The sequence below is a fragment of the Suncus etruscus genome, chromosome 5 (genome assembly GCF_024139225.1).
Source record: "Suncus etruscus isolate mSunEtr1 chromosome 5, mSunEtr1.pri.cur, whole genome shotgun sequence".
Taxonomy (NCBI): Eukaryota; Metazoa; Chordata; class Mammalia; order Eulipotyphla; family Soricidae; genus Suncus; species Suncus etruscus.
Genome location: NC_064852.1, coordinates 90493919 through 90508308, shown reverse-complemented (window position 1 = coordinate 90508308; position 14390 = coordinate 90493919). Strand labels below are relative to the sequence as shown.

The 14390-nt window shown below is 36.0% G+C and overlaps 1 protein-coding gene across 1 annotated transcript in view; it reads right to left on the bottom strand.

Annotated features, from left to right (window-relative positions):
* The window catches only part of LNPK (lunapark, ER junction formation factor), a 90440-nt gene that overhangs the window by 57322 nt on the left and 18728 nt on the right, over positions 1-14390 (bottom strand). The window contains exon 5 of the mRNA XM_049773450.1: positions 9918-9976. Within this exon, the coding sequence (XP_049629407.1) occupies positions 9918-9976 (59 nt within the window). The remainder of the gene's footprint in view (positions 1-9917; positions 9977-14390) is intronic.

Genomic DNA, 14390 nt, shown 5'->3' with positions numbered 1-14390 from the left:
AGAATCATTTCAAAGGATATAAATTTGTAAATGTCAATGTCTAAAATTTTATTTCCAAGATTTTAACTTTTTTCTAATAGTTAAATACTATAAATAGAAACATTATTTCTTCTAAAAGAAAAGCTATATATAGTCTTAGATGGTTTGTCAAATTGAATGTAAAGCCTGTTCTTAATTTTTTATTAAATAGATAAAATTGTTACCTCTTCAATTTCAGTAGCAAACATCTGAATGTCTAATTCAAAGTATACTATTTAAGTAAAAATCAAAAACACAGAATTCTGGAGACCTAAGCATAAGTACAGCAGGTTGGACACTTGTATTGCATGTGATCGCCCTGATCCCAACATTCTATATGATATCACAAGCACTGCCAGACATGATTCCTCAATAACTCCTAAGCATTGCCAAGTGTGGCCAAAATATAAATAAATAAATAAGATCATCGAAAATATTTCTATAACTTTGTGTCAAAAATACTAAGTATGATTTATGTGCAAGCATACCTATTACTTACTAAAAGAAAATCTACTAACACCTTTACAGAAAATATATAGTCTCTTTAGCTAGCTTCAGATTAAGCCACATATCTAATTTTCTTTAATATAGAAGTCAGCAGACTTATGTAAAGAGTCATACAAGTAATTAATTCCCATTTTGTGGATTAAAAGAACAAAATCAAGTCAGTACTTTAAAAGTACAAGAGAGGAAAAATTTCCACAAAAGTTTTTTTTGTTTTGTTTTGGGGCCACACCTGGTGATGCTCAGGGGTTACTCCTGGCTATGCACTCAGAATTCACTCCTGGCTTAGGGGACTATATAGGATGCTGGGGGAAGGGAATTGAAGTCCGTCCCGGGTCAGACGCGTGCAAGACAAATGCTCTACCAATGCGCTATTGCTCCGGCCCTCCACAAAACTTTTATTAACGTATTTTACATATAATACTTAATGTTTTGTAGCATCAGCCTATCAATAAAAAGAATAAAATGTGAGAAATAATTTCAGTGAGAAGATGGTTATTCTACTTAAGATTCAAAATCAATGTTTCCTATTTTGAAAACCGACAATGAATGTTAATCTGTTATTGAGGACCTCAATTGAGATTTTATGTACTTTTGAAATTTGTTTGGGGGCTATACCTGCCAGTGCTCAGGGCTTATTCCTGGCTATATATTTAGGGATCACTCCTGGCAGTGCTCAGGGATGCTAAAAATTGAACCCAAGTCAACTGCAAGTACCTTGCCTGCTTACTGTACTTTCTCCCTGGTCCCTGATTTTTTTTTTTTTTTTTTTGGATGTTTGGGCCACACCTGGCAATGCTCAGGGGTTACTACTCCTCCTGGCTCTATGCTCAGAAATTACTACTGTCGAGCTCGGAAGACCATTGGGGATGCCAGGAATTGAACCTGAGTCAACCGTAAGCAAGTCAAACACCTACCCACTGTGTTACGGCTCTGGCCCCTGCATTTAATTTTTGAAATTTTTTTTTCACACAGGCACTGCTTAGTATTCAAATAAATCCACAAGAACATAATTTTAATTGTGTACATTCAGCATTTAGAAAACATTAACCAAATTTTCTAGAATCTTAAACCAGTCATAATACTGCATATTAACCACTTCTAACTAAAAACCAGCGGAAGCTTCTTAAATGATGCAACTAAATGCATTTGGAAATAGAAAAAAATTTTGGTTTATAAATGCAAAATGCTGCTTGGAACAGTATTTGAGCCCAGATAAACTTCTATACTTTATCTGTGTGGGAATGAAGATCTTGTTTCTTTTAACTCTTCACTGATGGTCCTTAAACATCACAGTGTGTTTTATACATTATTGTCCTTTTTTAACTTTGAACCGCATTAAAGACAATGATTGAATCTGTAGAATGTGCCAATTTGTAAACCAATCAATTCTCTGCTCAGAATTCAAGATATCACAAAACGTTTGCCATGTCAAGTAATCAAACTGCTGTTTGGCAGATCAGGGTAAAGATAATCATTTAGCCTCTATTTCTGACAAGTTTTTTTTGGTGGTTTTTTTTTGGGTCACACCCAGCAGTGCTTAGGGGTTACTCCTGGCTCCATGTTCAGAAATTGCTCCTGGCAGCCACGGGGGACCATATAGGACTTCGGAATTTGAACCGATGACCTTTTACATGAAAGCCTTACCTCCATGCTATTTCTCCAGCCCCTATTTCTGACAAGTTTACATAACTGACAATAAGTAAATTCAAGTTTTCCATTGATACCACTAGTTCAATTATCACATAATAGGGATATAGCTCAGAGTCTGCAAAGTTATCTGCAATGGATAGTACAATGAATAACTAGAGAATTTAAACACCTTACAGTTTCTTAAGTCTTTTTTTTTGTTTGTTTGTTTTGGTTTTGGGGCCACAACTGGTAACGCTCAGGGGTTACTCCTGGCTATGTGCTCAGAAGTTGCTCCTGGCTTGGGGGACCATTATGGGACACCGGGGGATCAAACCGTGGTCCGTCCAAGGCTAGCGCAGGCTAGGCAGGCACCTTACCTCTAGCGCCACTGTGGGCCCCAGTTTCTTAAGTCTTGTAAATTAATCCAATAAAGTATCTTATTCTTTTGCATATATTCTTTCTTTGGGAGGGTGTGGCACACCCGGTGAGGCTCAGGGGTAACTCCTGGCTATGTGCTCAGAAATCTCTCCTGGGGCCGGAGAGATAGCACAGCTGCGTTTGCCTTGCAAGCAGCCGATCCAAGACCTAAGTTGGTTGGTTCGAATCCCAGTGTCCCACATGGTCCCCCGTGCCTGCCAGGAGCTATTTCTGAGCAGATAGCCAGGAATAACTCCTGAGCACTGCCTGGTGTGGCCCAAAATCCAAAAAAAAAAAAAAAAAAAGGCAAAACAAAAAGAAATCTCTCCTGGCTTGAGAGACCATCAAACTGAGGTCTGTCCTGGGTCAGCCACATCAAGGCAAATGTCCTACCGCTGCACAATCTAGCCCCATCTTTTACATATATCCTTATCACCAAAAACTACTATATCATCTCAGCTTCAACTACAGCTTAAACTGAATTAGTGCTCTTTAGCTTCCTTGGAAATGGGGTCGACTGAAATGTTCTACACTAAAAACTAATTTCTTAATTACTTCACATTCAATACTGACTCCTCAAATAAACAACAATTGAGTGATATCAGAAACATCTTTGAACTCATGAGACAAGGAAGATTACTTATAATTATTTGTCTTGTTTTTAAATTGACTGTGTTGCTTCCAATATTCTTAATCATTAAGTGTTTGTAGCAAAAGGCCACTACTAGTCTTAAACAAGTGTATTCTCTCTGAACACATCTCCACAGCCAATGCAATCGAACATACTTTAATTAATTCACCACTGTTAAATAGCTTTCCTTGCTTCACAAATAAGCCCACTCTGAAACTTACTTTGGTTGAAACTCTAGTTTCACTTTTTATTTTAATGAATAAATTCTGCTTTAATGAGATATTCCATTTTAAATGTTCTACTTTTTCTAACCATTGTTTTTCTGTGAGTTGTGAATATGATCATGGATACTTAGTGTTATGTCATCATTTATGACATTTATATAAGTTATCATTATAACACAGCTATAATGTCACAGCAAAATATAGTTTTGTGTTTTGATAAAATAATCCACCCTCTATACTACACTGAAAGTGCAACTTTCAAAATTCAATTTTCTCCTCTTCTTTTTTTTAATAAGTATACACTTAAATAAATAAAACTGCCACAGTACAGCAATACACATAGCATTTGAACGCTGTCAAATTCAACTGCATAGTGATTTGTCCTGTGTCCCATAACAGCCTGAAACATTGAAAGCACTCCAATCTGTCACAACTTCTCAACTCACCACTGCAGAATGAATGCGGTTAAAGACAAACCTGAAATAAATGGACAGTTGTGTTCCAATAAAAATAAACTTTAAATTTCACGCAAATTTCATATGTCACAAATTATTCTAATATTTTTCAGTGCTAAAGTGTAAGAGTATGAGTTGTTCAAGGTGATAAATAGGTTTGCTCAAAATTACTGTAGTTTGCTAGAATGATTCCAAATTATAGACAAAAAATGATAATAAAATCAATAAATAACAAAATATAAAAAGGGCGTGACCTACAGCTTCAGTATTAAAAATAGTAACTGGGGGCCTGGAGAGATAGTACAGCTGCGTTTACCTTGCAAGCAGCCAATCCAGGACCAAAGGTGGTTGGTTCGAATCCTGGTGTCCCATATTTCTGAGCAGACAGCCAGGAGTAATCCCTGAGCAACGCCAGGTGTGGCCCAAAAACAAAAAACAAACAAACAAAAAAATAGTAACTGACCTATTGCCCTGGAGTCTGCATGCAAAATTATCATCCTGGAAGTGCAGGAAAATAGCCCAATGGTAGAAAACAGGCTTATCAAATGAGGCCTAAGGTATTATCCCTCTCTTCAAATATTTCATATCAGACATAATTTTAGTTAGGCATACTTTATGATTGTAACTTTATGCTTTAAAATGTATAATATAAGAATATGTATCTATTCAAATAATTTGTAAATGTTTCCCACTTACTTTCCCTTTTGCCATTATTGACCAAGAGTTATACATTGTGGATTCAGTGCTCATATGCTTGACTGCAGTGCACACACACTTTTTTAGATGTGATGCTTGCCGAGGGTTGCACACTTGGCTGCTGTGCTCTCTAGGAGTGGCACACTTTAATTACGTCTCCCACACACAAGATCAGTGTGCTTAGAGAAGGCACACAATGCTATGGCAGTGAAGAAGGGAACAGCAGTGCTACAGATTCATACTCAGCATGAGGAGTCTGGCAGGACTGAATTCAGCCTTTACATATCTACAAGGCTTGTGCTCTACCACTGACCTAAGCCATCTGCAGGGCCTCTTAAGTAAATTGACACTCGATAGTGCTAGGGGTTAAGGGATCTGGGGTAAGCCATCCCAGTGATGGCTTGGCAGTAGGGGCCTGATGGTTCAGTGTTCTTGACCACCACTGCACAGGGGTACTAGGCTACACCAAACAATACCCAGTAGTACAGCAGGTGTGTAGTGCCAGGGATCAGATTCAGGGATTAAACATACTAGGCATATATTCTACCACATGAATTATCTCTATAAAATCTGTATTATAAAAGATATCCTGTGAAATTCAGAGACTGTACTGAGGATTTGATTTGTATACAACTGACCCTGGTTAGATCTCAATGGTCCCCTGAGGAGACCCTGAGCATAGGAGGTATTGCCCCTAAGGCCCCCAAATTAAAATAAAATGAAATATTAAGATAACATAATATTAAAGTAAATATTAAATAATATTTAAATATAAAGGAATGTTAAATTGATGTTAATCGATAGTTATATTATTATATTAATTATATTAAAAATACCAGAGCCAGAGTTATAGTACAGCAATAGGGCATTTGCATAGGGTCAACACAGTTTGGATCCTTGATACCCCATACAGTCCCCCAAGCCTGACAATAGTGATATCTGATAGCAGAACCACGAATAAGACCTGAAAACTACCACAAATGGTCCAAAAACCAAAAATATAAATAAATAAAATTATATTAATATTATTAAACTGGATTCCTACATTGTTATACTAAAAAACATCAAGAAGGCCACAGAAATAGTCCAGCAAGTAGAGTGCTTGCCTTGCACTCAGACAACCCAAGTTCAATTCACTGCAACCCATTATGGTCGCAATTCCAAGAGTGATTCCTGCGTGTAAAGACAGAAGTAACCTGAGTAACACCAGATATGGCTCCCCAAACCATTTATTTATATATAACCATATATGTAAACCACATATATCCCCAGCACAACTATGTATAATTCATATATATGAATATATATTTATGCTGGATATATGGTTTTATAGATATGGGTTTTATATAAAATATATATGTGCTACATATTATATAACACATATATAACATATATGTGTTACATATTATATATAAAAACCATATGTATAAAACCATATATATCCAGCATGAATAAAACAAAAGTGAAAAAAATAAGAGGAAAAAAATTTTTTTCTTTAGATATATGTGAGAATATATATTTTTAGTTTTTGTCGGGTTTCTGTTTTCTTCTCTCTCCACCCCCAAATCCACCAGCAATATAATGTAGCACCACTTCTTTCTGCAAAGGCATATTAAAAACAAGAGAAAATATTATGAATAAAAAAACAAGCTTTTATCTACTAGGGATAAGAACTCATACTTTTTTACAACACAGGGGCATCTCCCACCTTGAACATATGTCATGTGGAACCAACTTAGACCCCAGGGAATTAGGCACCGACCATCCAGCCTTGACTCCTAGATCCCAGAAATAGAAACAATACAGTTCTCCACAACAGCTCTAGGAACCAAATCCCCTCCAGGCATCCATAATGCTGCTCTGACACCAACAGGCAACAGTTCTAAAATGATATCCTGACAACGAGGAAATGGGAACAACTTGATCTAAGAATAAGTGGTCCTTCCTCACCAGCCAACGATAAGACAAAATCAGAAGACTTGTTACCCTTTGATTTGTGCAAAAGTGAAGATCGCTATCTACAGATGACTGCTTGTTACAATCATGACTGGACAGAACGCATCCCGGGACCAACAACAACAACAAAAACAACAACAAAAACCTCTAGCCTAGGTTTTGGTCTACGATCTGTTCAAAAAACAAGATCTCCAATTCCAGAGATCTGAGACACACAACAGAACGGGACTTCCGGAAACAACGAAAGACTATCCCAGGCTCCATACTAGGAGCAGCATAATGACCAAGACCACCAACTGCAGAAGATGGATTAAAGCAATACTGAAGAAACAGAACTGCTAGAACCACAAAGACTCCGTCATAAGATCCACTCCTTGAGCTGTACAGACACCAAGATCTCTAGATACAGAGGTCCGATTTTACCATCCATGACGAAGCAGATGTCTTCCATACATCACAAAAGCACCGAGGGCAGAGTAAATGATCATGCAAGGAGTCTATAGTTAATCCATGACAGTATACTTCAAGGGTGGAGAAACCCTGTATCTCCTAGGGCAGGGGTCCTCAAACTTTTTAAACAGGGGGCCAGTTCACTGTCCCTCAGACCATTGGAGGGTCTGACTATAGTAAAAACAAAACTTATGAACGAATTCTTATGCACACTGCATATATCTTATTTTGCAATGAAAAAACAAAACAGATACAAATACAATATGTGGCCCGTGGGCCATAGTTTGAGGACCACTGTCCTAGGTGCAAAGGAATTCCCTCTATAATGTCCCCATTAGTTACTGTGCTTATGCAGGGGGGAAAAAAAAGCACAAAATAATCCTTTTATCCACTTATATATTTACTGAATGATTTTTTTAGACTTCTTTATATTGGTGTAGATATTGAAGTTAATGTCTCCAATTTTATTTTATGTTATGTTATCTTTCTCTTTCTTTTTGCACTCCAGCATGGATTGATTTCAGGACCGTGCTTGTCTATATTGCTGTAGTGCTCACTGGATATTTTATTTGATATTTCTTTCTGTATTGTTGCGGTGTTTCAATTACCTTTTTTCTGTCCTCTCTCAAACTGAGGTTGAAAGCCTCTAGAAGGACTCTGCCCATTTTCAGCTTATTTAATTTTTTACCCCATGCTATTGCTTTTCTTTCCTTCAAACAAAACCACATAACTTGAACCATCTAGCTCCACCTCTCAAATAGAGGGGGAAACAAGGGAGGGTACCAGGGCCAAACAGATGTATGATCACTAGTAGTAAGCTAGACAAAGAGGGGACCACTCACTCTAGCAGCCCGGGGGTGAGGATGGGGGATATGGGTTGCAGGAAGGGAACGGGGTAGAGGGAAAACAAATTTGGTGATGGTAAATCCCCTGATTCAATGATAATATGTACCTAAAATACTACTGTGAAAGATATGTAAGCCAATATGGTCAAAATAAAAAATAAAGAAAAAAGAAAAGGGGATATCAGAAAAATGAGCATAAGCCAGAAAGTTAGGAAAAGAATTCTAATTTAACCCTGGTTGCAACATAAATTTACTAGAGAATTTTAGGAAAAGAAACAAGATCTGATTTATACCTTAAAAGGTTAGAAAACTATTGCTGTGGTACATACAAGAGATGGTGAATGCCTCAATGAGAAATATAGCAGTAGAAAAGACGACCAGAAGTAGCCAGATTTAAGGTATTTTTGGAAGTGAAGACTTAGATGGGTGTGGGAAAGAAATGCGTCGTAGATTAAAGGGGATATGATTTAAGTACAGGGGCTACCCCACACCCCAGACAATTGTACTGAAGTATAGAAAATTATCATTAGCAGCATTGTAAGCAAACTCAATCAATTTTTTAAAAGCTGTTGTTTTTAAAAAGCAGACAGGGTCTGAAAAGATAGTATAGGGGTTTATGTACTTGCCTCACATACAGTCAATTCTGTTTGGATCCCTGACACTATATAAGTCCCCAAACCCCGCCAGGAATATCTGTAAACGCAGAGCCAAGAGTAAGCTCAGAGAACAGCCAGGTGTGGTCTAAAATCAAACCAAAAATAAAACCACCAAAAGAATACCTTGGAAGATGACAAAAAGTTGAGTAACAGGTGACACCAATAATATATCTGGTGGCTCGTATGTGTTCACATCAATTTTCTCCATAAAATGAGACTATCAGGTTCTTTAGAAAGGCCACCTAGATTCTGTGTATGTGTGGGGTTACTTTTTTTATGGCATCAGAATTTTTGGGATAATTAATTTTATTTTTTATTTTTTAGTAAGGACAGAGAGGTATTAGTGACTTGAGAATTACACTGTCAGTGACTTGAGACTCCAAATAGCAGCTTTGGGCTGGAGGATAGGGTGCTTGCACTCTGCCAACCCTAGTTTGATTTAATATTCAACATCCTGTATGGTCGGTCCCCAGAGCAACACCAAGAGTAATTCAGGAGTCAGCTCTGAGCACTACCAGAAATGGCACAAAAACATCGACAACAACAAAAAAGTAACAGCAGTTTTTTCAACACAGGCTTTGCCAATGAGTGACTGATGATATAATTATATTTACACAGTTCTACTGAAAGAAGGGTAAAGGAGCTAATTGTTGAAAGGAAAGATCACTCCCCTAACAGAACTTAAACTGGACAAGAAAATTATACATTTTATGAGGCGTACTAGATCTTAAGTCAAAACGTATGTTCAAAGCAAATGATACTTATTAGATGATTCAATATCTTATATTTAAAGTGTTTATATTTAGCATTTGTAATATTAATTCTGATCAAAAAATACAGTAGGTGGAAAAGTAGGTGGAGAGAAATGTAAACAAAACTGATCCATGAGTAAATAATTATTTACTGTGTCATAGATATGTGTATGAACATTAAATAATTCAATTTACTTTTTAAATTTTCAATAATGAAAAGCTAAAACTAAAATATTCATTTAAAATTAAGTTTGCATATCTGATTAATTACAACATAATATTAAATCTAACAATCTTCAACAATCTATGTATAAGCATTCCGAAGGGAATTTAATCAGAATGTTTATATTTTAATAAGAGTATCTCAGTTATATTAAATATAATAGTTAACAGAATGAATCAAAAGATATATTATATTTTATTCTATAAATAGGTTTTCTAAACAGTAAATTAACCAATGCAATTTTGCAAAAAATTTTATGTAGATATTCTAAATAAATTATGTAAATTTGAATAGTCATATCAATCAATCATAACTTTTCTTATCCTTTATAGTAAGAACTATTATTTACTTCATTAGAATTTCAATGCATAATTTTGCAATTTATCACTCAATTATAAACCAGTATGACAGACAAGCTTTTAAGATGTATTTATAAAAAACTTAGAAGTTAAACTTACTATTTCTTTCTGTTCTTTTTGAAAAGAAGAAAATAAGTACTGTTCTTATGCACCAGATGCTATAAAAGAAACAAAGGTCAGAAACAAGAACTCATCAGGATAAGTGAATTAGAAGCCATATTAAAATGAAAACAAATACTTCCAATTTATTAAATACATTGTTTGACCTTCGGTTTTAAAATCAAAAATGTCTCAGTAAAGAGGCCGGACTGACAGTACAACAGGTAGAACACTTGTCTTACATGCAGCTGACCCAGTTCCATCCTTGACACCCCATATGGTTGGTCCCCTGCAGGATCCCCTGAGTGCATTGCCAAGAGTAAGCCCCGAGCACAATTGGGTATGTCTCCCCATCTCAGTGAACATCAAAATCTATCTGAATTTTCAAAAATTGAGTTTTCCACCTAAATCCCATAATTTTCATGGAATCCCTTAAGGGAACCTCAAAGTTTCCCTTAATTGCAAAGTAATCTTTATGTATGTAATGTAAATGCATTTATTTGAAGATACCACAGCACTCTTCACTCCCAAATGAATCTATAATAACTGCCATATTAGATTAAGAACAATATTATAGAATAAAAGCCAGTCAATTTATCTAAGAATAAAAGCAGAGGAGCCAGAACCAACCTACTAAGCTGTTACCACATTTCTGATCCTTGGGAACTGTGAGAGATATATTTATTTCGGATCTAGTAAGCTCTAGGACAATTTGTAACATAGCAGTAAATAATTTTTATATTATGACATATCTTTATGGTATGAAAATACCAAATCACTAACACCAGATTCCTACATAGTTATTACATGGGACTAAACTTCCTAAGCACTAGACGAGACCATGAGTATCATCTTTATCAAAGTTACAGAAGAAAGAAGAATCTAGATATGCAGCATATATTGCATATTACCCTCAGAAATTCTACAAGAATAAAATTAAAAAGCTACTGGGTCAGAGAGAAAGTGCAGGGATTAAGGCACTTGCCTTGCATGCCATTGACCGTGGACTGACACCTAAGCACAGAGCCAGGAATAGTCTCTGAACACTATAAATATATAGTACAAACCACACCCTATTCCTGCAGAAAGATCTTACTGTATCTCCACTGCAAGTACAGTATAATGGGGACAAATGGAGTATTTTAGATGATAAATGTGGGGGGAAAAACAGAAAACAAAATAAAGAAGTAGTAACTAGGATTCTGTAAAAAAAATATGTAATTCTGTAAAAAATTCTATAAATTATGTTTCTATAACTAAGCAAATTTTTCTTAAAAATCATTTAAATATTAAAAGTATAGATATTTTCTATAAAATTAAAATAAAATACAAATTATCAAGACTGGTAAGAATTCAGTAGGTAAGGCATTTGCCTTGTAAATAGTCCACCTGGGTTTAATCCCTGGCATCCCCTATGGTAACCCAAGAGTAATTACTGAGTACAGAACCAGGGAGTAACCACTGACCATTGCTGGGTATGGTCTGAAAACAAAACAAATAAAGACCATTATATAGGCATTTGCATCAATTAAAAAAAAACATATTTGCTTAAAGAGAAATCACAAGTACCTTGTTCACAAAGAGCACTATTTCTATAATAGCACTGGGAGAGAAGATATGTTTGTTATAAAATAATACAGTGGCCAAACTCTATTGGCCAGGGAAATGTAAAGTTCAATGAACTATACTATGCCCTAGATTATAAAGAAAATCCAAGATAGCAAAAACACAGAAAGCTATGCCTCCATCCCCACACATATTTCCTACAAATAACTGGGCCAAAGTAATCACAGTGATTTTTAAGTTTAAACCCAAAAATAAAACAAAATACTGTGTTTCAAACTCAGAGCACCTTTCATCTCAATGAATGTAAGTGAGCAAAACTCAGGAACATAAAATAAAAAGATTTCTTGAGCAAATCATAAATAAAACTCAATTCTAAAATATAAAACTTAAATGGTTTTGAACACTGAACTAAAACAAAAGAGGGTAAGTATACTAGACAAATGCAAACAAAACAGAAAAAAAATTTTTTTTTTTTTTTGGTTTTTGGGTCACACCCAGCGGCATTCAAGAGTTACTCCTGGCTCTGTGCTTAGAAGTCGTACTTGGCGGGGGGCGGGGGGGATATGGGATGTCAGGATTAGAATCGGGGTCCATCCTGTGTTGGCTGCATTCAAGGCAAATGCCTTACCACTGTGCTATCACTCAGGTCCCCAAACAGGAATATTTTATATTAATATCCATTCAAGGTAGATAAAAGGCATTTTACAGCATAGAAGGGGAGTGGTTCCTTCCCAAAAACATATTCTAAAAAGACCTGCCCAACAATTATCCATAGTCACATTTCTAATATCCAAAAACTGGGGAGAAGAATCCAAACTTTCAAAAAGTGCTTGGGGGGACCAGAGCAATAGCACAGTGGTAGGGCATTTGCGCAGCACACAACTGACCCAGGACAGACCATATGGTCTCCAGAGTCAGAAGCGATTTCTGAGCACATAGCCAGGAATAACCCCTGAGCATCACCAGGTATGGCCCCAAAGCAAAACAAACAAAAATATCAAAAGGTACATGACTAAAAAAAATCTATGGTGCAGTCATACATGGAGTATGGCTAAGCAATAAAAAGTGATGCAATCAATATCTTGGATGAATCTCAAGAATATACTGAGATTTTAGAAAGCCAATTTCAAAGGGATGTATACTCTGTGATCCTGTTCTATAATACACTTGAAATAATAAAACTATAGATATGGAAAACATTTAAGTGGAGGGGTTACAAATGGGGCAAGCTAATATGGTTTTGTTGGTTTTAACTACAAAGGAGTAGAAAAAGGGAGTCTTCTGTTCTGGAATAGTTCTGCATATGCATTATGGAAGTAGTTATATATTTATATGACTTATATGTAACTACATAAATCACATAAAAATTTAGTATAAATGTAAACTAGTAAAAGCTCAGTAAAATTATCAACATTCATAAAGCAAAATTAAAGGAAATTTAGAGAAGTAAAACTAAAGAGCCAGAGAAATAGGACGGGGATTCAGGCACTTGCCTTACATACTGCTGACACGTTTTCCATTCTCCAGCATTAAATATGGTCCCCCTGTACTGCCAGGAATCACTTCTGAGCATAGAACCAGGAATCACATCTAAACACTGCTGGAATGGCCCCAAAATATTTCTTTTCTAAGTCACAGGATAAAAATAACTAGTTTTTTTTAAGTATTCTTGGTATTTTTATTGTGCTCACCCTTTATTTAGACACAACTGATCTCCTTACAAAATTAAACTTCCCATCCAAGAGTAGAATTTGTCTGTTTTGTAATATTATTCTTTAAATATAAAATTAAGCAAATATCCATCAATAGTAAAAAAAAAAAAAAAAAAAGGTGGGTGCTTCCACAATGATTTTCTTACCTAACAAAACTAAGAATTTGCCAATAAGCAAATATAATGAGGTTCATAAATATGTTCTCTTCTAAGAAGTCACTGTAGTTGATGAGAGCCATGTTGTATTCTTACTAGTATTCCAAATAATAAGCATTTAATTTTCTTTTTGTTTGTTTTATTTGTTTGTTTTTTCGGGCCACACCTGTTTGATGCTCAGAGGTTACTCCTGGCTACACACTCAGAAATTGCCCCTTGCTTGGGGGGACCATATGGGACGCTGGGGGATCAAACCGTGGTCCTTTCCTTGGCTAGCGCTTGCAAGGCAGACACCTTAACTCTAGCACCACCTCGCCGGCCCCTATAAGCATTTAATTTTTTCCATAAAGCTAGAATCATGTTTATCAATGTTTCAGTTAGACTGAGGAAATATCTATTATGTACTAGCAATAGGCAAAAGATAACAAACTATGTAAGAACTGAGTCCTATCTTAAAACAGTTCAATCTAAACAGAGAAAGAAACTAGAAAATAAGAACCCTGAAGATAATCACTTTTCTCAGTTATTCTTGTTTGAATTTATCTTCCCAAAATCTCATTTTAAAAGGCAAAAATAGGTAAATCTAAGATTTTCAATATTTTATGACAACTGCAATCCAAAATGACCTCTGATAATGAATACAATTTTTAGGAAAGTTATACTTGTAAGAATAAAGTGCCCAGGTGTTAGCATATTCATTGCTTATAACTAATGATAGAAAACTTAGTATTTGCTCTTAGAATATGAACTAACTCCCAACATACACATATCTGCAGCACAATAACCTACACCTTTCCTCAGGAGGAAGTAGACTTCCTGACTGCTATAAAAAAAATTCAGCCATTTGGTGAGGGGATCTCCCCACAGTGATGGGGCATTCCTAGTGATGCTCAAAGTACAGCAATGTGTGTCTGATGGTGCTCAGCCTGGCAGTACAGTGCTTGAGGTTGCCAGGGTCACCCTAGCAATGCTCAGAGGCCATCACAGGGCCATTCCCTGCACTATACAGAGGCTAACAGAGCTACACCCAGTGGAACTTG